Source organism: Lipophrys pholis, assembly GCF_963383615.2.
Source record: "Lipophrys pholis genome assembly, chromosome: 1".
Taxonomy (NCBI): Eukaryota; Metazoa; Chordata; class Actinopteri; order Blenniiformes; family Blenniidae; genus Lipophrys; species Lipophrys pholis.
In genome coordinates this window covers 42,774,150-42,799,904 of record NC_137635.1, presented here as the reverse complement: position 1 = coordinate 42,799,904, position 25,755 = coordinate 42,774,150, and the positions used below count along the sequence as shown (strand labels likewise).

Below are 25,755 nucleotides of genomic sequence, written 5' to 3'. Positions count from 1 at the left end.
GTAGAAAAGGCTCTACAACCACCAAAACCCTTCTGAAATTAAACTTTGTAGTAGATTTTATGATGGTCTAACATGTTGACTGGGAGGGAAAACACCCGTGTCACAATAGCTGTATCCATCCTCCCTCCATGACTCGTGTGTTAAAGATGACTTCCCTGTTCTTAATCTTGGCTGCAGATTAATTTATGATCATTTTTTTTCTTTCCCAAAAGAGAACAAAACCCAGAGCCTCAATTAAATTACTCCCCCCCCCCCCCCAAAATTAGAGGGAAATTCAGGGAACCAAACCAGCCTATGCTCCCGTAGGCAAAGATAGCAACATGTGAGAAGTTTCATCTGCTTCCTGTAAACATGAAAACCAATCTTCCTTAGCTTCACCCACTGAGGTTTAACTCAACCACTGAGACGGTTTCTGCCTGAAGAGCAGATATGCTTCTGAGAAATCTGCGTGGAACTCAAACTCCAGTCGGCTCTTCAGGACAGTTCGGTCTTATCAGCCGCTTCGGCGTGATGGCCCCCTCCACCCTCGGAGCCTCCGGGCGCTAACAACGTCCTCCGGTTGTAGTGGTGGTGGCCCTTCATGATGCCCGAGTTGTTGTTCTCGTTGAGGATCTGCTTTTGCTTCTGCCGGTTGAGTGACTGCACCAGGCCGAGCACCACGGCCGCCAGCGAGTACTGGCCAGTAATTTTGCGCGGCTGCAGGATGAGCGGGTTGGGCTGCACCCGCCCAAGCAAGAAGTACGTTCGAATCTTGCCCTCCTGCTCGCTGATGCCCTTCACGTAAATCTCGCCCCGGTACTCGAAGGCAAAGCCTCGCTCCTTCAGGATCAGGTAGGTCTCCTCGGGGACCTGGATCTTGCCGCTCACCCCGGTGCTGTCCATTCGGCTGGCCAGGTTGACGGTCTTCCCCCAGATGTCGTACTGCGGCTTCTTAGCGCCGATCACCCCTGCTACGACTGAGCCGTGAGCCATACCTGCAAAAGACACACGACGGCTCAATTGTTAAATCGGCTGAGCATTTCAGACCCCTCCGAGGCCCGAGTCTTCAATTTAAAAAAAACATTTCTGCTGATTCCTGCTCCGCTATGGTTTCATGTTGGCACAGTTCAGAAATGAGATCAGCTCTCTGTGAACACAATTTACACATTTCAACATCAATGGAGTCGTTTTCTAGCTCCAAAAATACGATCGACAATAATTCACCCAGAAGAAAGAAAATCATACCGAGAGATAACAATGTTTTGGCGGCCCTAATCTATATCTAAAATAAGTAACCATTGGAAATATGGGAAAACAATATTGCTTTTTCCATTGTAAACTTAATCAATTCATTTTCGATTTTTATTGGACTTTTTCAGAGGGAAAAGTAAAAGATACCGCTTGTCGCAACCTTAATCACAAACTAATCACTATCTCTAGGCTCTTTATTAACCTGCTGAAAGCCAAAATTCTAACCAGGAAGCCAGTAAAGTTGAACATCTTTGAGAGGAGATAATAAAATCTCGCTGTGTGCCACTGTGTATACAAATAAAAAAGGCATTCCTCCTTATTTTCTTCTCTAAATAGTAATGCCATATATAGACATATCATTTCATTGTGGGCCTTTTACCGACATTACCCTTACCAAACATAACCCCTTATTTAATGTTTGCACACATTTTTGTGACTTCCTTGTATGTTACTATTCCTCATATCAAGACTCCTGGTGAGGCGAAATTACAGCTGCTCACTCGGCTCAGTCTTCAAGTTAAAACCGACATAGAGCAATTCAAATAACTTTCAAAATATGTCCAAAGTTGGAGTAAAATCTGAGATAACTTCAATCATTCATTTAGACTTTCCTTTCAAGTAGAAATATGGATGCAGTCATATAAAGACGGTACAGATATAAATGATAAAATGTGATTAAAACAATGGTTGAATTCCATTTGGTTTCTTTCTGTTTGATGCTGTCATTGTCGTACTACTTTCCATGGACTCTATATAAAAATAGGCAACATGAGGAAGGAGGACTGACATGGTATCAAGATCCTGTCTCTCGGTATTGATGTCTCGTCTTTTAATCTGATGGCTGGAAAGTGATGAGTTCGGGGAAGGTGCGCTGCTTGTGCAGAGATTTTAGAGGTATTTGCAAGACGCTGATACCCGGTCTACACCCGTCAAACACGATGTGTCAACCCTCTTTAGAAACAGCCCGCTCGCTGAAGACGTCTGCTATCGTTAAGATCATGGTCACTCCATGTGGATTGACTGATTGCTCTGCAAAACACAGGCGCATCCATGTTACCTGTTCCCATGTGGACAAACCTCGGCACATTTTACACAACTTTGGGTAAAAATAATGATTTATAACTTCCAGCTGCAGCGCTATATTGACCGTGGACAGTTGAGATTTGTTTTCAACCATGAACTGATTATATAGATGAGGCTCTGAAGCATTTTATATAATTAACTTTCCTCATAGAAAAAATTTGCAACCAAGTAATGTAGCGACAAAAACAAAACAAAACTCCATGGACATTTAAAACTGTTCTGTTCAGAAAATGAGGGCCACTTAGGAATAATTCTTCTCTCACCGATCCTCAGTTCAAAGTTGTTGAACGAGTGCTTGTTGATCTCCTGGATGCTCTCGTTGAGGGCGATGGCGAAGTCTGCCAGCGCACACAGGTGACCCCATTTATCTTCACATTGCTGTGGGAGTCAGAGGGGGAAAGCAGAGGAGTCTGAGTCAGCTGGACGTCAGGACTCGGCTGTGATCGGGACGAGCCGAGCACCTGAGTGTTGGAGTGGAAAACTATCTCTGAAGTTTGAGCCCTTATAATGTCCCGTTTTGGGAAGTTGCGGACATTGATTTTTGTGGGGTTATTGTGGTTGCATTTTAATCAACCACTGTCAAAGAACATATCCAACATATAAAATAATCATAATTATAGTTGCTCTAATATCTAGTAGCACAGAGCATTGTTATAAGTTATTAAAATACAAAGACTCTACATCGTGATATCCGATCGGCTCAGAACAAAACTGACAAAACGCAACACAAATGTCATAATTGAAACTGTCAATCAATAAAAAATGTTCATCACTGTTCTTTGTAATATTTCTCTGGAAAAAAAGCATGAAAACACATAAAATCGATTTATCACAGCTTCACTCTAAACATTGCAGCATAATCTCTCTTTGACAGCAGCAGTTTAATTATTAGCACATCATCAAAATAGCAATAGTGAAAATGTGTGTGTGCACACGTATGTAGAGTATACAGCCAGAAAAAGGTCCTTTAAAATCACATTGGGTCCAGAGAAGTTACAATTCAATTCTTTGTTTTTACTGTAGCACTTGACTTCATTTCAGAACTTATTCTTTCTTTCTTTCTTTTATTTTATGTTTTTACTTTTACGGCAATAAAGAAATAAAATAGGTATTTTTACATTTGAAAATGTCCCGTTTGCACACTTGCCTGTACCTCTGAGTTCTTTTGGCATCTTTTTATAGTCCCTCTAAATACATCCCCTCAGGCTAAATACATTTCTTCGGGTGCTGGATATCACAAGCTCAGTATGTGCTAATCACACTTGAATGGAGGCATTAATACACACCAAGGAAACAAGATGGAGTAGATTCGATTGCTCCAGGTCTATAAGTCTAAATTCATCATTTTTTTTGATCTGACCTGCTTTTCAGGTGACAGTCCGGAGACGGCCATGTACGTGCTCCCAATTGTCTTGATCTTCTCGATGTCCTGGAAACGTTCCTCACCGAGCAACTGTGACACACAGACAGAATGCTTCCTGAAATGATCTCACAAAACTAGTTGATAGTACTGCTCATCCAGCATTACTAAGAAAATGATGTTATAAAGAAATGAGGTGAACTTAATGAATAAACATTACATGGATACAATGTCACACCATTGCTTGGAAAAGCAGTTGACTACATTCTGAATGTACATATAATTAACCGAGGAGGAAATTTCAGATTTCTGTCTGCTGCTGCAAATGTTGGTGCGCTCTCTCTCTCTCTCTCTCTCTCTCTCTCTCTCTCTGGAGAGCTCCTTGCTGGAGAAAAGAAAAGGTCCGCTCCTGGTTTGAGGGAGAAGTATTTGAAAGTGAGGAGGGTGGCCCGAGGCAGCGGAGCACAGCTGGTGTCTGTCTGTCTCTGCTCGTATTTACTCTGACATTTTCTGTTAGGAATCTCGCTTCACTTCAGACGCGTCGTCGGGACCACGAGTTCCTCAGACTTCAGTCCGTCCACGGGGAACTAAAATGTGCTGGAGTTTGAGGAAACGTCAACTATGGTGCTAACTGAAACTGAACCTAAACCGACAAATACGGATTAGTGCTTTCCGTAAAAAAATGACCCCTGCAATATAAAGATATGTATTATTTAAACATCTTAACTTGATGATCAGATAATGGCTTGGCTGGTTATGTTGAGTGTCTACATGTATAATGTTTTTTTGACATTCAAAAAGTAGGATAACGATCCCAAAAGCTTCCAAATCATTCTATCACACTGGAAGAAAGTTAAAATCTGGATTCATATTAATTGTATTGTTGATGGAAAAAACAAATACCCAGAATGTTTTGTATATGCAGTGTTTGGTGGAGAAATGACTGCCCCGTGGAGGGCAGCTTGTCTGTTTTGTCTGCCTTTTGCATTAATCAGTCCTGAAGTGCTCTGAGGACTGAGACGGATGTTTAATCAAAAAGTGGAGATGGCGACATCGGTGTCGGTCCCCTGCATGTTGGGAAAGTTTGAGTTGTGAAGTAGAAGCGGGCGCACTTCAAAGGTCTGCAGTCTCACCTCGTCAAAGTCGGCAATAATTTCGTTGAGGAGCCTGAGGCACTCCACTCCCTGGTTATTCATCTCAGTCTGGGAGTAGAAGTCGGCGAAGCCCGGGATGGAGGCAAACATCACACCCACAGAGTCGTAGGACTGCGAGTACAGTTCCTGTGGCAACACACGTCACAGAGGGAAGACTTTTAGACACATTTCTCTCACAAGAGAGGCAAAAACACTAATTACTGGCTATTTTTAGCCATGCTATTTATTATTTCAATAAATGAATTTGTTTATTGGAGGTTTATTTGTCTTCACTTTGGGAGATATATGGTATATATGTTTTCCATGATTCATACCTCCCCACTGATGAAGAGAGGAAACATCCTGGACAGGTCCATCACAGGCCAAACACACAGTCACATTCACAACTATGGGCAGAGTCACCAATGATCTTTGCAGAGGGGGAATATGCAAACTCGACACAGAAAGTCATCCCTGCCCAACATGGACTCAAAGTGGTGATTTCCCCACTTTGAAGATTAAAATACAAACTCATAGCATTTTGCATTTCCCTTAAAACGTTTCACACACTCACACTGCAGCTTCGAAAATGTTTCAATGCTCTTCTTCACATCAGATTCCAACACATTTGATTTGTTAGAAGCCAATACAATAATGGTGCATTACACTAATTTTACCACTGGGGGGCAATGTTGCAACATGATCGAGCAGTGCAGCACATTAAGCAGCCCCTCCTAAACAAGCACCCTCATGCAGTAATTCACTGTGTCATTATGGGGATGTTTTAATATTAACTTGATAAACACAATGTCCAGTCAGAGTTCAGTATCACTTGTTAATAATACAGCATGGTCTCCCTCTCTCTCTCTCTCTCTCTCTCTCTCCTTGCTTGACGTTTTAATGTAATTGTACACTCGCCTTTGACTTTTTCCGGACATCATTGCTGATATTATGCACAGTAATGAGCCCAGTCAAATACCAGAGCTACAAAGTTAAACTGGGGAATAGTTTAATTATTTGGTATTTCACTGTGTCTGCTCAGATGTTCGTCAGTCAGACGCGTAAGACTGGCTTCTTCTGGGATGCAAAGTACCTTTGATATGGTTTAAGTAAATTGTGCAAAAACATCCACACATTTTGTCCACTGTTTAAGCCATTTCCAAGCCCTTACTGCATTTCCTTTTCTTAATTGCACTTCAGGATCTATAAGAAGCAGAAAAATGACTGTGATTCAGACGGTGTTTAGATTTGGTGGCAGGAGAACACAATGCTGCTGTCTTGAAGAGTCCAACCAGACGGAATATCATAGGTGGCTGTTCACTCCAATACTCCTGTAGCATAGTCATAATAAAGTTGGATTTATTCTAAATTCATCCAAGCAATACAGCTGGTTTGCAAATCATATTAATGTTGCACCGATACATTACTGCTGTCTAAGAAAGAATAGGCATGTATGTCAATTAAAGTAAGAAAAAGAGTAATGGCTCTGAAATATCAATTCAAATACAAGTAACAATACAAACTATTTCCTCAATGTCTTTCGTACAGGTTTACAGATGAGGCTGTTTGATTTCTTGCTTTGTTTTTTATTGTCTGCTTTTGATCCATTTTAATATACTTTAATCTTCAAAGTCAAGTTAGCTCATAGCCTGTTTTTTTAATGAACATTATTGCGAGAAGTAATTGACAAACTAGCATTTACTTCCTACTATTTTCTATAATTAACTCTGCATTACTACTGCATTGACTAGATTCATGTTCCGTTTGTGGCCGTAGAATTTCCAAAATTGTGCAACGTGTAAATGTCTTGGCCCATTTTCCAAGATAAATGAATCATTTATGGAATTCACTGTTCAGAAGCCCATGTTGAAAATATGTGGCATGCTGGTTAATCTTGTTTGATATTAGAGGTTAATGGCTGGTATCCTTTTGCAAAGCTCAGTTTCATTCTGTGCATTTTGATTTCACTGAATCTCAAACAGAAGAGAAGTGCCTGTGCCGGGAGTGAAATCACCGCAGGTCTGATCTGTGTTCATCTCGGTCAACTTCCCGTGTGTGTCCCGCATGTACTTCACAACAGATGTTTTCTAACTTGGGCGGTGAAAAAGGCGCAGTTGTATTTCCTAAAAGTACTTTTAGATATTTTCTGCGCTTCTTGGTGCTATTATGAAACTTTGCATGAGTGCAGCACCATCATGTGAGTCATTGGTGAACAATTTCCTCACAATGCCAGATGTCCTGTAGCATGAACAACATGTACCGGGGAAAAAATGCCTTTTTCACAAACAGTGGGCAAGAACACTTGTAGCCATGACAACCGTACATTACCCCCCCCCCCCCCCCCCCCAAAAAAAAATGCCTCAGCTGAATACTCTAACTGGAGAAAACATTTCTCAGAAGCTAAGAAAAGAAACACAAATATAGTCACTTTGTTATTTCCCAAACTTCTTTAGCGTTGTGAAAACTTCTTAACCACCCACCATGTGTATCTTGATCAAGAGACAATGAACAGCCTGGTTAATAATGCAACTCGCCATTAGGACCCAAACCGGCCTAATGGATGCATTTTTAATCGTCTCCTATTTAATTAGGAACACGCATGGGAGCAGAATGATATCGGCTGTCCTCGTCTGACATTCATAATTCATCGGATGCCTGACCTTTGTTTTGAAGGCTAAAGACGAGATGATAACAAAGGTGACTGACGGCGACATATGAGAAGCACCTTGAATCTACCACCTGACTGCTGACCGTTCCTCATTAGGAAAGCACTGAAATGGAAAAACGCAGGAGAAGAAATGAAGTAACCATTTCTATCTGAGTACAATTTCTCCACCAAAATCCTCACATCTTTTAACTTGAATTACGGCAGCTCAAGACAGAAGAAGTTATTAAGCGGCCTTTAAAGTGGACATTTTAAGAGTTTCAGGATTATCTTGTAAATCTTAATGATTAGTTTAATCAGCTGCTTGAGGTAACCAGGGTGTGCACCCAGGTCAATCAAGGTCAAAAATTAAACTGAAAACAGCTCACAAGTCTAAATAAAACCAATTATTTGTCTGTTAGTCTGATAGCCAATCTGCAACATTTGTCCGTATCTAGATTAATTAGATTTTAAGTTTACTGCCACAAAACAATGCAACCCAGGACATTGAGAATCTGCTGCGACTTACAAAAACTTGCACAACCACATGAAGACAAACCACATTTCACATGTGCTGGACAATGTATCTAATGTGCAATTCCTCAGAAATGGAAGTGCACATCTGCAACATTAGTAGTCACGTCTGTACATTCCTGAGTGTCGTCCTAATTGTTTTGGGAACACCGACTGTTCAACACAGAGATATGGATGAATTTCACTTATATAGTAATTTTCAGCTGTCAGTGACTGGGAGCAATTTGGGGTTCATTGTCTTGCTCAAGGTCACTTTGACATTTGGAGAAAGCGAGATGAGGGATTGAACCTACAACCTTGTGATTGAATAATAAATCACCATGGAATGTATAATCCTATGGAGTTATTACAGTAAAGTCACGAGTTAATGGACGTGTGATTTTCTTTGCTTCTGCTGCTGCTGTCTGCACTGTGTGACCCACACAGAGAGATAAGCCAGAGAAAAGTCTGATGCATCAATGCTTAAATAATTGCATAGAACCTACTAGAATGTCTGCTTTTAATTTGATCTGCACAAGTAGAATATATGTTTATGTGATATGATGCTTATCAGGTCATTTATTTTTATCTTTTTTGTTGGATCTGTGTGTGATTTTGTGGAGCGTTCACTTTATCTAACGTAGCATTTCATGCATCTGTGGTTTTTATCTGCGTTTGCTTGGGAGATGGAGTTTAAATGGGTTTCATCATTTTTAGTAAACGTGTATATAATAAATGACAAATCAAGAAAAATGATGGCGGTTTGGGATAGTTAAATAAATTAAACCTCTTTAGAAATATTTGTTTGCAGTAGAAGAATGGTATTGGCGTCGTCATTAAGCTTGATGAGGACATTTGGTAAACACTTGGTATAACTTTAAACTGATTGTTAAAATTATCATCGATGTTTATTGAGTATGTTTTATTGTTATTGCTATGGCTTACTGTCATTAATAATGATGTTATAAACACATAAAACACACAAAACGATTTCAGTTGATTGACTAGATGCAGTTAACCGATTAACTCGCATTACTTTTGGTCTTTTCTAAAAGGATATCAACCTATTATTGACAGGTTGTCTTTATGTCTCTATGTTTTATTAAAGGATTAATGACAGGTGTTTCTTTATGTAAAGACATAATATAAACTGTTCTGGCTGATGAAGATACAATTGAACAAGCATTCTTGCTCCGAGGCCCTGCCGTGTGGAGTTTGCATGTTCTTTCTTTGTTGTTGTCTTTTTTTTTTTTTAAGACTCCAGCTTCCAATCAAGTCCATAAAACATGTATCGAAGATTGAATTAGGTTGTTTAACTTGCCTGAGTGGTAGTCTGTCTCCAGTTCCTGTCAATTTAGATACAGTGAGGACAAAAGTTGTCTGGATGGACTGAAACTTCTTCGAATGTCCACATGTGAGTGTAAATAAATGTTTTCAAAATGTGTCTGGTTCGTAGCTGCAGGGAAATTAAGACTGCTGACACAGAGGAGACACCAATCAGTGTGTTCCCTCCTGCTGACTGACAGCATGTTATTAAAATCAAATCAACTGCAAACCCCCTCCCTCTCAAAAAAAAAAAGAAAAAAAGAAAAAAAAAGATCGCTGGCTCAACAAAGATTTGCGTCTGAATGAACCGCCCAGCCAATTCACTCTCTGTACAGTCTTTGAAAAGCAATTACACAGCCTTTTCTTTCCTTTGCAGGGTTGGAAAAGCGAGGCTCCGGGGACAAACTGGAATGAATGCAAGGGTACTAATTATGGAGCAGGTCTGTGGTGGAAATGAGGTGAGGCAAACAGATGTCTGAGGTGTCAAAAAAAAACCCTCTAAAGCTTCAGAGTTCTTCTTATGTTTACATGTGACCCGTCACTTTTCTGCGCGGCTTCCTCTGAGTATTTGTCTTTGTTCACGTTAGTAGCTTAAAAAGGAGTTCACGCATTTCTTTTCTATTATTCTGTGCTGTAATAAAGAGCTCGGACTCAGAAAACAGAAGCAAGTGAATGTATCTGGAAGTAAAAAAAAAAACATTATTTCACTAATAAAACTAAATGTTTTAAACATCCATCATAGTGTATCGACCCACTTCTTGCTTTAGGCTGTATTTACATAACTCAAATTAACTGTAAAACTTCTCTTTGGCATCCCAAATAAATAGCTGCTTGTAAATAAGAGAGAATATTAGATCATGTTTTCTCCGAGTACTCTGGTTTCCTGTCCAGGGTGTCTCCTGTCCTCGCTCTCAGTGAGCTGGAACTGGCTCCAGACTCAAAACTTTGGCTCAACACTTTGGTCTTAGATAAATGCTTCATATTGCCGATGTAAATGTTCTTTAAGTGTAATAACATGAGGCTTATTCCAACCAAGACTCTCAAAACCACCACTTGTGCTCAGATTCAAGATGTTTTTAACCTTAAAATAACAAAATGAAGTTACATGATGACTTTGGAAGCGATTCTCAGCAGGTTTAGCCAAGTCTGGAAACTATGAAAAAGAAGCGACGAGATATGCGTGTCTGGGGGTGTTGCGCCGACCTCGTTGTCTCGGTCCTTCTCCAGGAAGTGTCGGGCCACGTGGCTGGGTAGGATGTTCCTCAGCATGTTCTCGTTGTGCTCTCGCAGCTCCTTCATCTCATTGATCTCCTCTTTGGCCTGGACACGCCACAGAAAGTCCAGCCGCGCCGTGTATTCCAGCTGAAGACAGGAAGGAGATTGTAAAAGGGTATAACAAAATACACGGTTTCCATACACTGTATTTCATTATGTAGCAGTTGGTTTCAATTAGCTATTGCAATAATAATTAGTTTTATTGGAAGTGTTATTTGCATTGCGTTTATTCGAATGTAGGTAGTCACTTGACGACTTTAAGAAACTCCAGTTATTTGCATTCCTGGCACAATTAGATCCATCATAACCAAGGCCCAAAAGACACAGACAAATCTCTGTTGCTGTTTTTTCCCACCAATAATTTGTCTCATCCTGTTTTTTGGTTTTTTTTTTTGCAGCAGCAGTCAGTGCTGAAATCATCTCATTATGTCACAACATCATTAAAATTTGATTTGAGGAGGAGCCCTGAGGTCGAGTGTGAAACGTGAAGACATTCTGTAAAATTCTGCAAGAGTGATTAATCCAGCAGAACGATGAACACGTCTTCAAGGTTGTGTTTTTTTGTGCTGTTCTTTGTCATCACAAGGTTATTTTGAACCAACATTTCAGGACTGCTTCCTTTCCATCAATCAGTTAACTTCCAGTGGAACATCATTTATTCAGAGTCCAGCTGATTGAACACCCAGGATTGCATCAATTGATGGGTTCCAGCGCCTTTCCGGTTATAAAGAGTACATATAGAAAGACGAGGAATTGCTGCTTGTTGCACAAAAATATGTTTCTATTCTGTGAGCTTCAGGCAGTGATTTGCTTATTTAACGGATTATTTGTTATTGTTCATGGCAAAATAAGACACAACATCTCAATTGGAGCTGATATTTCCTGGAGAGATGTCCCAGTTTTACTGATGTTATGGGATCATTGGAGGTTGTTTAGTAGACACAGAGAAAAAAACAAAACAGGTTCTGCTTCAGGGAAGTATTTCATCATTGCGAGCCCACAGAATATATGTAGGAAGCACAAAACGAATTTGATGTCAGAACCTGGTCCAAGATTACAGAGTGTTCCTTATGTACAGGGGGATACAGTGTATGTGCTGAGGGCTCAGAGCAGGCGGCTCGGCCCGAACTGCAAAAGAGACAAACCACAAGATCATTTCACAGCCGACTAACACACACTAAAAAAATCAAAAAAAAAATCTTCTCACTAGAAATTATCAGGCTCTACAACAATGAGTGAGATTCTTACTCTTTCTTCTTCGTCTTCCGTCTCCAACATCTCTTGCTCAACATGTCCACCGTTTCTCCTCTGCGCAAACAATGAGGGGCCCAGAGCAGATCCCTGATGAACCCCACCCTGAACCTGTTAACGCTGTCTCACTGTGATGAAGAAATTAACTCAGGGTTGTCAAACATAAGGCCCATGGGCTCAAACCGGTCCGCAGGGGGCCCTAATCCAGCCCAGCAAACCACCAATCAAATGCATTCAACGGCTATAGCAGAGTTTTGTTATTTGGACATTTTATTATATTTATATATATACAGAAGGTTTCATTCAAATTGGCTTTATGTTAAGATTGCAGTCATTTTCAGTAGTAAGGAAGCGTCTCCATCGCCTCAGGAAGCTAAAGCACTTCAACATCAGTAAAAAGATTCTAACAATGGTTTACCGGTCACTCATAGAATCCACTCTCACCTTCAATATCACATCTCGGTACAACTTCCTCACCAGCAAACAGAAAATAAAAGCATCACGCATCACCGACCAAGCCAGCAAAATAATTGGCCCAACACAAACTCCACTGTCCCACCTGTATGAGCGCTCTGTGATCAGGGAAGCCATCCGGATCACAGTGGAACCCCCCTCCCCACCCCCTCCATCACTCATTCACCCTCCTCCCATCAGGCAGAAGACACAAATTCCCACTGGCCAGAGGAAATCTATCTATCTAATTGTTTGGCTTTGTGAAAATATAAGCATTTTCATCACGTATAATTTGCACCACAATAAAGAAACACTTTAAAGTTATAATCTAAATGTCACTATGGCACTATTTTTGCTGGTTTGGCCCACTCAAGATGAAATTGAGCTGAATGTGGACACTGAACTAAAATATATTTGACATACCGGCATTAAATAAACATCGGGAAAATAAAATCCTTGACGTCTGCAAAGAGCAGACTGAGCTGAACTCTCGCACTTGAAAAAAATTGATATTACAGTTATAATTTGGCCGTACATATTCAATAAAATAAGGAAAAGTATTTATCAGACACAGCTTAAGCCACACTCAAGTCATTACATCTCCGGTTATATGTGCTCATACTGATCTTGACTCATTCACTTTTTTCTTAAGGCCATGATACATAACAAAATAAAATGATGCTCTATTTGGTCCAAACATTTCTTTTTTTCCTTCCTACTACATTCAAAACCGTTCACACAGACTGAAAGCCACCGCAGGCCTTTGAAAAATCCTCAATTACTTAAAACATTCTAACCAAATTCGAGGAAAACTTTTCTTGTTTATATCATTCAGATGCTCGTAAAAGCCAAGCTCTGCAATGAGCTGCTAAATTAAAAAAAAAAAAATCTGTTAAAAACTGGATCAATTATGTGACACGAGAGAGCTCGATCAATCGGGCCCGGCAAAGGGGATTCCAATAACCAACACAAATTACTTTTTTTGAATGAACAATTAATACAAAGTCATTTGAATAAATTAGAGCCCAACAAAAGTCGGTACCATTTAATTTGCACTCGCAGCAGAAAGAAAAAGGAGGAACCCCCCCCCCAAACTGTTTTATTAAAATTAATTTCCAGGGCAGACAGATAAGCCTGTGAGGATTTAAACGACTCTCGGTGGCTTTTGACGGGAGCAGTTTTGTGATTAATCGTGGTATCAATTAGTCGCCTAATCGTATGAGTGGGTACAAAAACTTCTCACTTTGTGTTTTTCTAATTAAGGATGCAAAGCCTGTGGGGCCCGTTTGGCGGCGGGATAATGAGCTGGTGGCCGGTTTAAAAAAAAAAAAAAAAAAAAAGGCCGCTCAGTCGTTAACCAGTGTGACCTCTTCAGTTCACAGACAGCTTCTCTAGGGAAATACAGAGGTGGGAAAGAAAAAACCCAAAACTCCTTTCACCACTACTAATCAGTACTAATCAACATTTTGAAACAATTCTTACACATTAGCATTGTCCTCACCACACCTGACTGTGTTGCCAGCACATACGTCTACTTGTGCAGTAATATGTTGAATGTATGAGGAGAATAAACAAGTTATTGAAGATGTTTAGATTTGGAAAAAGGAAAAAAGTGGAAAAACTAAAAAAAGAACTTTTCAATATTAATGACTTGACATTTTCTTCACATCTACTTGATAGAAGTGAATGACTTTTTCCTCACTACATTAATCTGACAAATGCGCTGGCTTCTCACATGTAGTTTATAGATTATAGTATAAGAAATTTTATGGACATTACTACCATGCCATGAAATATATAATTTGCTTGAGAATTTGTGGGGCAATTATAAACATTTAGTATAAATCAGAGCAGCCCACATATTGCACCCCACGATGCAAAGGTCTATAATGGTCTGTATCCTCCTATTTTAGGTTTACAGATGGCTGTCCAACTACAAACAGGTGCATTCACACCTCACAGCGTAAAGTTAAGTTCGTCATCATTCCGGTTCATTCCACTTATTATGAACAAGACAGACATCATGGGAATCGACATTTTCAACTTCAGCTTCTTTATAGCTTGAAGCTTAGAACTAGAAATTGAGATTGAAAAGTCAGTTTTGTTGGAACGCACCAAATGTGACAGTTTATACTGCATACTGCTTTAAAGTAGTGTTGGATTGACAGTTGTTTCTTGCACTTTTACTCTCAACTCTATATGAGCTTATTTCCATAAAAGTAAATGTCGGTTGTCCAGGCAACGGTAGGATGGTGGTCATTTTAAGAACATTAATGTTTTACATTTAAAGTCAATCATCCCTTTTTATTAAAGTAGTGGCCAATGCTCCCCGAGCAGCAGTTTGGCCATTCATCCTGAATAGTACAGTGAGTAACTCTAACACACACACACACACACACACACACACACACACACACACACACACACACACACACACACACACACACACACACACACACACACACACACACACACACACACGTTTGAGCTCTTTGTGAATTTATTTTTGTAAAAAATGTTTTTATATGGATTCATTATTTTGTTGGCGTTAAAGCACTGGGATTTATAAAAAAAATATATATATATATTTTTTATTAGTAACTAGTATAACACCAGAATAATATTTTGAATGAGGATCAGTGATGCACATTGTAAATGTCTCACCTTGATATTTGTGACCACTGTGTCACATAACCACAACATGTTGTCATCTAATTATATCCACAGCCAAACGTCAACCAATGAGCCACGTGGAACCACTGATCTATTTTGTGGTTTACTGTGATATGTCTGTTACAGTGTTTTTATTTGTAATCATAATGCAGGTGTCAGGGGATTTAATAAAAAACCAAAAAAACCATTTCAAGGGTCTGAAATTAATTTAATGAAAACTGGTGTGTCAAAAAAAAAAAAAGAAACTCCAATCACTTTAATATAACAGCTTTTTTCTGCGGGGTAGTAATGAAATACTTCATGGTGAACATGCTTAATAATATAATTACTGCTGTGACAGGAAGCAGTGTTCATAAACAACAGCCTCATCTGGCTTCAGTGCTTGGTTGACATTAGTTTATTACAGGAGAGGCCTCTGACTCAGGTTCCAATTTCGACACAACAATGAACGTTGTAGAGTAAAAACCATATCATTATGTAAAAATATTACATAATATCACTGAAAATGAAACACAGAGTGATACCGTTAAAGGCTAAAAAAATGTTTATGGGTTTATAATTGTGGCAAAATTGCTTGTGCATGCCTTTGAATTTACTTTCAACTCTGCCTTAAGCGTCACAAAGTTTGCTTTCTTGCCATGACAGAAATTTAAGAACTTTCCTTGACCTGGATGTAGAATGGCAGAGTCGCACCAGAGACAAAATCAGACGAGCTGGATAGGACAGCCTCACCAAAAGTGACTGAGACCGAGAGCAAAAAAATCCATCCATCCATACATACATACATAACAGAGAAACACTCAAACACACTCACATTCACACTTATGGGCAATCTATACTCACCAATTAACCTCAAATCCATTTTTTATTTATTTTTTTGTCCCAGGAGAAAAACCCATGTACGTACAGGGGGAACGTCCAAACTCCACACAGAAATGCTCCCAAGCCCAGACGGGAACCGAGCATATTCTCGCTGTGGGGCGAGAGAGCTTCGGACTACGTCATCGTGAATAAAAGGTTTCAAATATTGCTCTGAATAAATCTTTCATCTTTCATGAGGAAACCTGTCTGTGGCGTCCTCGTTCATTTCAGTTCAGACCAGTTCAGTTCAGTTCAGCTCAGTTCAGTTCAGTTCAGCTCAGTTCAGTTCAGTTCAGACAGCTGAACATTGACAATTATACCACAAACACCCTGACTTCAGAACCTACATTTCTCTATCAGATCAAATGTAAATCAGCTGAATAGGAACTTTTTTATTTTTATTTTTATTTTAAAGAAAAGGTTGTGAAATGCAATCTGCTGTGAGAAAAACGAAAAGCGCTTTCTGTCATCCATTAAGTGTTTTGAACAGAGACGATTTGGAGGCAGTCAGACAGTTTATCATTCCATTAACGCCATTCAAAAAAAGCTGCATCACATTTTGTGAATCGGACCCTCCTGATGGGAGTAAACTGTCTCTTATGGATGCACTCCCCCACTGCCTGATGCTTCTCACAACAACAGCTTTTCGCAGCAGTGAGTGTTTTGCTCCTCATGCTGCGAGCTGTCATTGTCTCCGCTTTGTCAAACCAGTGGTCGAATTGACCCAGGGAAAATCAATATGCCACTGGATGACTTCAAATACGACGGCTTTCTACTTTCATGAGGCTACAAAAGACCTTCAATTACGGCCGTCTCCCCCATCTGCGACTGCCGCCGAGCCGCCTGATCAAAGGTTGCCATAGAGAGAGAATGAAAGCGGCGCACTGATACCAGTTTCCATCAGGCTGCTGACTCCAACTGCTTCTATATAAAAATGGCTTGTATAATGTATCAGATGTGTAAATGAAGTGGTTTGTTTCTGCTTTTGCTTTGTGTTTGCGGAGGACAAACCCACACATCCTAACAAGATGTTTTTCTCCGGCGGTACAAACGCAGTACCCAATATTTTGGGATTGTAAACAACTCTAAAGTATCCTCGCACCTGTTTGTCGCAGCTTGAATGTACACTGAGCAGTTCAAACAAAGAGCGAGTTTCTTTTCTTCCAGCTTCCCGGTTGAGCTCATTCAGGAGGCCTGCTGTGGGAAAATCTTACAAAAAAAGTGACTTGTCGTTTTTATGCTGATTTAAAAAAAAAGAAAAAAAAAAAACCCTGCCGAGAACTATTTAAAGATGGACGTTTTATATATATTTTAGTATCGGCTGCTTTTAACCTTTCTCTGGAACTCTGGAATGTTCAGATGGTCGTGAAAGTAAAAAGTTCAATCCCCATGAATATCTCTATAACTGCTACAGGTGCAAATATTACTCTCCATTATTCATGTTTGAAATATGTCACCTGTTTCTGAGATTGCATCACCGCAGTTACTAGTGCAATATCTCAAATTTTATAATGGCATGATTCTCATGAACAGTGATGCCAGCGTTACTGTCATATGACCACTTTTTTCATTACCGAGTAATCTAACGCATTACTATTCCCAAACCACACACACACACACACACACACACACACACAGGCAGTCTCCGCCCCGTGCTCCACACGGTCACATGACCCGCCCCCTTCTCCACTCTCGGCCAATCACAGGTCAACTCGCAAAGAGCAGGTAGTGGCATTAAAAAATAAATGAATAGGTAAATAGATAAATAATGCATCAACAGACTACAACTACATCACCAGGGAAATTAAATACCAGTAATAGTAAAAATCTGATAACTAAATACAACAAAGAATGTAGGTCAAAGGTTAAAATATGTATCAGCACGGTGCAGGAGGCCGGGCAGTGATCAGCTAAACCGGTTGTCATTTTTATGTTGAGGCCATGGGGCAGTGTTGTCGGCAGCTGCTGAAATGAACCCAAAGGGTCATTGTAATCTGACTCAGTTACTTTTAAAAACAAGTAATCAGTAAAGTCACTAACTTACTTTTTAAAGGAGTAACTAGTAATTAGTAATCATATTACTTTTTCAAAGGTGACTGTGGGAATGGCCACTAATTATCATCACCTATAACATTTCTTGATTTCATGGAGGTAATTGTGTTGCTGGCTGCAAAGTACCATCTGTTGTGTGACCCAATAGGTGACATTTTGCTGAGATAAATGTGATGTTTTGACCATCAAGATAATTATTATTATTATTATTTCTATCATGTAAACATGTAAAAAACACCACAGCACTTGAGCATTAAAGTCACATTTAGCAAAACAATAGCGGTGGGGGGGGGGGGGGGGGGGGGGGGGGGGGGTGTAAGTGACGAATATCGTGTGATCATTTTTCAGTATTTACTATTGAGGGTCACGAAGACTCGTCTCAGTGTTTTGCCTTGAAACATCACTGAGTGCGTACAGCTCTGTGATATGATTTAAGAGAACAGGCGAAGCCCCGGGAGCCCTGAGGTCTCATCTTCATCCTATTATCACAACTGAGGCCTCTGGCACCACTTGGTTACTTGCTGTGGAAGAATGTGACTGCAAAGGGCACGACCTTGAATATTATGGGGTAAGAAAGAAATTTACCAGAGAATTTGGATGATATCATGAATATCGCTGCAGGTTGGGAGCACAGAGTTGAAGCCGGAGCCCCCTCCGAAGCATCTGTACCGACGCGTTTGTTCAGAAAGCAAGAGGAGCCGTCTCACGGAGTGCTGTCAATGCTGGTTGAGGAAAGCTGTGGCTGAGTGTTACGTTTAAGGCGCTGTGTTCTTGATCTCCCGTGGTGTATGGGTAGCACGTCCGTCTCGGAGGCACCACACGTTCTCATGCCACAGCCAGACGTATCCATTGCACTACAGATTTAAGCACAAATGCAGCCATGCAGAGCGGCTGCAGCTGTGCTCACAGCCAGTGGCCACATACTGTCGGAGCAGTGGACTAAACTGAGTAACAAGTATGATCATCTGCAGAGTATGTCGCTTAATCTGAAGTGTCTCTATTGAGATCTGATCAACAATTTATCAGATTAGGCATGAGGAGCAGAGTAAAACCAAAATTAGGGCAAGAAAATGGTATAGTAGTCACGACAAAAGATTTAAAAAAAAACTTGTGCTCTTAGAACAATGCGAACATAATGCATCAATACTGCATATAAATGTTAAGTCAGTGTCAATATAGCTGCAAGTGTGAGATTGCTGTTCATTACCCGAGACTGCTAACAATCAATACTTTCAACTGATTTGATGGTTTTTAGTTTTAGATACATATTTTTGTATAAAATAGACCCATGAATACGAAAAAGAAAAAAAATGCTTGTTTACAAGTATTATTCTTAAATTTTAGGAAATATGTTTCTGTGACTGTGACTAATAATGCTGATCATGCATCAAATCTTATATTTTGTTTATCTTTTTATGCAAAAGCTTTTATATGTGTTTTTTTTGGTGTAAATATTCTAAGACATTGCCCTGCAATTTTATTTTGATGCAAATCTAAATGACATAAAGTCTGTCTATGTCTATGTCTATGTCTATGTCTATGTCTATGTCTATGTCTATGTCTATGTCTTTGTCTTTGCCTTGTCTACGTCTACGTCAATGTCTACATTTAAATTAACCACCTAAGCTCTTCTTTGCAAAGTGATGTTAAGCTTTGTTAAAATCGGTCTTCATTGACATTTTAACACCATCAAGACTGTCGCTGTCTCTTCCTCTTCTTCTGTTATTTTTACCCCAACTTAGCTGCTAGCGCTAATTCGATGGTTGCCAAGCAACAAGGACGATGCCCACAGTGTTTCTGACTCATGTTCCTATTCACATCTTTACATTATTCATTACAGAAATTTCTCTTCCTCTCAAGACGACTGTTCCCAAATGTTTTTTTGGAATTGTGTTGACTTTGATGAAAGATGGTCGGAGGCTGACAAGATGTGTTGCAAACAGTCATATTAAGGATTCAAGCAAGCAACCAGCGATTTGATCCCATGCGGACGTGAACCCTTTCTCCAATCCAAGCAAACACACGCACTCTGACCAAGACTCAAAAACAGGAAGATTCAAAGTGAAAGCCACGAGAGGGTTCCCAGGTGTGCTCTTGATTCTGGATCTTATTAAAGTTTTCTTTGAAATGTGAAAATCAAACCTTGACAAACAGTCTCAGAGCAGTGAACTATGTCTCCCTCATCCGGACCCGAAGCTGGGAACCAATGATTTGGAGCAGGCATGGACAATTCATTCCTGAACAAAGATCTGTCACACAGTCTATACTGTAAAATTATAATCCTTCAAAACAAGTATGAACCACGTTGAAAAAACAAGAGCTGCATTACGTGCATCTTGAACACTTGATTCATAATGTTTCAGTGACCCCAGGCGGGACAGCCAAAGGGCAGCATGTGGCCAGATTTGATTTAGAGCATGAGTGGCCATGTGGTAAGAATGCTAAGATCCTGACTTTCAGCTCAAACCTCCGAAAAAAGAAACTTTACAATCTAATGTTAGATGCTTCACCTCCTTCTGAGTGAGTTTCACTCTGAATCTGAGTTCCCCCTCAAGTGTGGCTGCTTCTCTTTTCTTTTCTCTCTCTCTTTATTAAATAAAAAGCATATTTTTAATTTCTTTTTTGATCTGGAATCATTGGAGAAGATACGTCGCTTCTAGATCTTCCCACTTCCTTCCAAAGCGGCCTGACAGGAGCTTCCTCCTTGATCGGAGTAGTATTTTGTACCGTTTTAGTTACTTTTTCCTGGTGGGTCCAGTAGTTTTTGTGGAGGTATTCCCTCTGTCAGGGATACAATGTGGATAGTTTTGAGGTGAACTGTTCCGCAGGCCCTATCAGCACTGTACAGGATTGTTTCCCTTCATATTTTGTCTTTAATTATTATGGTGGTGGGTGATTAAGTTCCTTAATATTTTGTCGAGGTTTATCATTTCTCCATCTATTGTCACTAAACTTATGGTAAAAAAAAAGATAAAAATAAAATGTTTTACTACTGAAGAGATGTATGACATATTTCATTATTCCTCTGTAAGACGTTTAACTAGAGGTTGTAACTCTTGATAACAGTCATTTTCATTGTTCAAACAAGTGACACAACAAATACTCCTAAATGAAACGTTTCTATTCCATAACTTAACAATATGGATACGAAAAATCCACCATTCATTGTTCAAACAACCTGCACATGATAATTCCTTGAATTTCAATGATGGCCATTTACATTAAATTGTGATGGTTGGATGGATGTTTTGTAGATTTAATGACATTGCTGTGTTTCATGTGAGGCGTAGCAATGATGTAGCTTCGGAAATGGAAAACACAGCTGTATCTTGAAATATGACTATTTCTGAGTTGATTTTATTTCACTCACTTTTTTTTTTTTTTACTTATCCTCTTGAATGACATTAAACCTCTTCGGTTAGGAAGGACCTACATGGTCTTTTAACTTTCAAAAGCTTTCCCAGTTGATAAAGCTTTTCTTACCTGCTGGCCGTGGTAAAACACTGCGAGGAGGAACATGGCCATCAGGAGCAGAGACGTCTCTTTGGTTCCCAGGAAGTTTCTGTTGGAGCGGAAAGAGAGAGGAAACTCTAGATTAGGACCATTGCTTTCTTAACTAACAATGATTTATTCTTTTGAGTGAAAACATGAGCAAAGTGCAGAAAACTAAACGACTCATCACTATCAAATTCAACATCCTTCATTTTTCCCTTTCTCAACAGGTTTCTCCCAGCTGGAGTAAATCCCTCGATGCCTCTGCTCAGATATAAGACGGATCAAGTTGTGCAGTTGTGTTCAGGCTGATCTGAAGCCAGCTGAAGCTAAACAGCTCCACAGAGACGCAGATATTCAGCTCCGAGCACTTCATACAGAGTTAAGAGCCGCAACTTCACACCAATTTGTTGTCATTGCAAACGCTCAGCTCGTGACAGTAAAATATCAGTTTCAGGTTTATAGCATTCAGTGATGCCAGAGGAAAACAAACAACCACTCTGCTTCGAAGGCTCCGGCTCTTCTCACACACAGTGTGTTTAAAATCGAGGTCTTTCCAAAGGGTCTGACGTCTGGTGAACAGAGCGGCTCCAAAATGTCATGTGATGTAAATGAGCCCACCCGCACGTCACACATTATACATACATGCTAATGGGCTTACATATTTATACATTTCGCCGCTTGAGCAGCCGCAATATGCCCATTCGCTCACACAATCATGCACGCATACACAAGGCTCAAGGATCGAACCACCAAGACTTTACAAGCAGGAGAATTAGAGAAGCTCATCTCATAGTGGCTCTAATCATATTTCTAAATAACTCGCTCATAAAAAGATGTAAATCTAATGGGAATGTTATCTTCTATCACATCCAGCTTTAATAAAGGTTATCAGGACGCTTTAACGGTGGAACTAAGGAAATGTGTCCAGAATACAAAAAGAAATCACCAAAAACGAACAGAAAGTGTGTGTAGTCCTTCTGGATTGAATTCATGAAACTTTAATAAGTAGGTTGGTAGCACAAGAGCTGCTTTGGTCAAATTATAAAGTGTTCCGAAATGTCAACCGAGAGTTTACGGAGTAACTCCCGCGAACGCACGTACACACCCACGCGTTAATGACATTGGCTGTTGACAAAAACTTCAGCTAAACAACCATATCTATTTTAATGGCAGTTAAGTAATACGGGTATTCTTAGAATTAGGTCAAAATAAACAATTTTTGTCATTGCAATGTTACATTGAGCTGTGTGTCCCTTAGAGTCATCATCTTGTGTATACAGATGAAGAAAGCCATCTTTGACCTGTCTATAACTATGTTGTTTAGTCTAACAAAAATGCCTGAAAACAGTCAAAAATGTATGTTGTAGATATACAAAGACGTACCCGATGACAACAATGCCGGGCAGTGCAGACAATTCCTCAACGTGAGAACCATGTTGGTTAAAACATTTTGCATTTAATTGTGCTATTTCTTTAACTTGTTTGAGACAAGACAGTGAAACTTTCTGGAGTGGACAGAAAGAAGAGCTGCACTTCCTCCTCCAGAGGTCTTTTCACACTGACCTCTTATCTTGTTCCCCAGAAGGCCTTTGAGAAATTAATCTGACCCTCTCTGCTCCCTGGAGATATCTCTTATATGGAAAACCTCTGCTCCAAGGCTTCTTCCCCCTTCTTTCCAATAGTTTTTTTTTTTTTTCGTGGTTATTTTCTCAGGATGTACTGATGCAATGTCACTGTAAAAGTCACATACTTTCACAGAGAACTCCCACCCCTCACCTCCACTATGATGAGTTTCCTCACATCAGAAACATTAGCCAACAGGAAAAAAAAAGAAAAAAAAAAAAGGTCAGTGTGGCCAAGTCGACTTTGAGGAGGAAGAGGTCATGAAACTTTAAAGGGTTGACATGTAGGACGCAGTGATGGAGAGACAATAATGTACCTTCACTTTATATACGTCAACTGGAATGAACTACACTCACCTTTTCCTACATTAGTAATAAAACTCTTCTTGAAATTCGCAGGACTGAACACTGAATGAAGAAGGACGAAGCACCTGCTCCATGTAAAACCTCCGTCCTGGGCGGCTGCTCCCATGTGAAGGTGTCTACAGCATTAAACATTCATCAGATGGACGGTATGGCTCTCTGAGCGGCGCGGCCACCTGGTGAACCAGTCACTGTGAAGCACTCACTCTGTGTTGTGGTGGACCGTGTCGTATCGAACGAACAGGGAGGTGTAGAAAGCTTCGGTCAGGAGAGAGTAGATGGCGATCATCACCAGCAGCACAGCCAACTTCAAGACCGAGTTCAACCTCAAGAACACCGCACACGTCACCATGGCCAGAACCCCCGTGAAGACGAAATACTGGAGAGAAATACAAAGGCGTGCTAAACCTAAATCATATAACATAAAAATAACTTTCTCAGTGAGTTATGCTTCATGCAAAACAGTAATGGAACTAAGATTGCAGCATTATATCAATTTAGCATAATAGTATCGTGATTCAAAGTATATTTTAAATTATCAACCAATCAAGAAATGAATAAATATTGTGTTTCGTTTCTATTCTATTCTATTCTATTCTATTCTATTCTATTCCACCAGATGAATCGTTGATAAGTACAAGTCAAAGCATTTTAAAGGGTAAAAAAAACAACAATAAAATAATAAATGGACACAAACTGAATAATCAATAAAATTGAGAGAAAAGAATGTAGATTAACACAAAGTAACTTTAAGCAGACAAACGGGATAAAATAGTGAAACAAAATATCAACATGACATATGGAAAAAGCAAACATGATATAAAAACCCAGACAATACTGAAAGTGAGATGCAATTTGAAATGAAATAAAACGTGCAAATAGACAATAAAATAAAATTAGCAGCACCACCGTTAAGCATAATGTATGTCTGCCAGATTGTTCCTTTTAATATTTCTGCCAAAACAAGTGAATAACAACTGAAAAGCCCTACAGTGTTTCCTTATATGTACTGCGTGTATATTACAGCCTCGTTTACCTTGTAAGTGTCGTCTATAACGTAGCCCTCTTAACAGCATGCTTTAGTCTGAGCCTCATTCTCACCTTTTATACTCAACAGTCAGAGACCGTGGCTTTTAGTAATCAATTCAGCTTCAATGGAAATAACCGTCATGACATCACTCTGACATCATGAGCTCCTCCAGCCACTGACGAGATTATACAACATGGATCAGCAATAAAACTGTGATGGGATGTTATTTTATTACCTCGACTAAAGGCGTCTGAGTTGGCACAAATATTTCTTAAGCTGTGTCTAATCTAATATTCCAGTCTGGTCTTGTCCCTACTGCAAAAAAAAAAAAAAAATGTAAATAATTCTTCTTTATGGGTCTAAAAAAAGACCTTATTCGGAGCACAAGAGCCTTTCTGACCCTGGGGAGGAAATAAGTTTATGATGTATACATGCAACAATTCATGACTCAACCCGAGCTCGGAGCTATAAAAATGTGGCTCTCTTATTGAGACCATCAATCAGCGCTATATTGTGTGAGCAAAAAAAAAAAAAAAAAAAAAAAAACTAAACAAAAAAAACATAATGGATATTTCTTTCACGACTTTCTGATGGCTCCATCAGTCGCTGTTGTGTGAGGCGAAACCTCCCTCTGGGTGCGAGCAGATGTCGAGGATATTTAATTCATCATTTTGTCGCTGTCACAGAAGTGGAAGTGAAATAAATAAATAAACCAAAAAATAAAAACTAAACAGATGGACCTGACTGCAAAAATTGAGACACCTCATTTGGTGCGTACCTCTGGGTAAAAGCAGATGTCGGGGATGGAGGCCGACTCGTTGTACGTCTCGTTCCTTAAAGTGGTGGACTTGTCAAAGTCGCACCACAGCTGTAAGAGACCAACAGGGAGGATTATAGTTGTTGTACAGTATTAAACTCTTGCTGGATCAGCAGAAAAAAAAAAAATACACCTTTTTATCAGCTTTTCTTCTTCTCTTTGTTATTTATTAAAATGCTATTATTTACTAGTCCGGCCCTGGTGTGGCTCATGAAGTAAAATGAGTTTGAATTTTGTTGTTCATCATCTTGCTCACTTTTCTTCCTCTTTTCGTCACACTGCAAATATCCAGTTCCATGCAAACTGATAGAAAGTGTAAGTCAGAGTGGGTTTATTTAAAATATTCCATGTTTGCCTTGCAAATTTAAATGAGCCCTTCACATTGGTGTGTGTTTATCCAGTGCCCTTTCTTCCATTAAGTCACATTTTCTCAGAAAGTCCAGCCTCAGGGTTTTGTTTTTTTCCAGATACAATCAAAAGCGTAATGTTAGAAGCTGATTATCAGCTTGGTTAATGTAATTTAGTTCAATACTTTACATTTTTAAAATGAAAACAGGGCTTAAGAACGAAGCCG

General features: G+C 39.7%; 1 protein-coding gene across 1 annotated transcript in view; it reads right to left on the bottom strand.

Annotated features, from left to right (window-relative positions):
- Positions 1–474: 474 nt before the first annotated feature.
- adcy8 (adenylate cyclase 8 (brain)) overlaps positions 475–25,755 on the bottom strand; it is a gene marked incomplete at both ends in the record, with an annotated part of 92,915 nt that continues 67,634 nt past the window's right edge. The window contains 8 exons of the mRNA XM_080485963.1: positions 475–974; positions 2,577–2,691; positions 3,674–3,766; positions 4,807–4,953; positions 10,493–10,651; positions 21,338–21,416; positions 23,541–23,713; positions 25,143–25,232. Coding sequence (XP_080342089.1) covers positions 475–974; positions 2,577–2,691; positions 3,674–3,766; positions 4,807–4,953; positions 10,493–10,651; positions 21,338–21,416; positions 23,541–23,713; positions 25,143–25,232 — 1,356 coding nt within the window. The remainder of the gene's footprint in view (positions 975–2,576; positions 2,692–3,673; positions 3,767–4,806; positions 4,954–10,492; positions 10,652–21,337; positions 21,417–23,540; positions 23,714–25,142; positions 25,233–25,755) is intronic.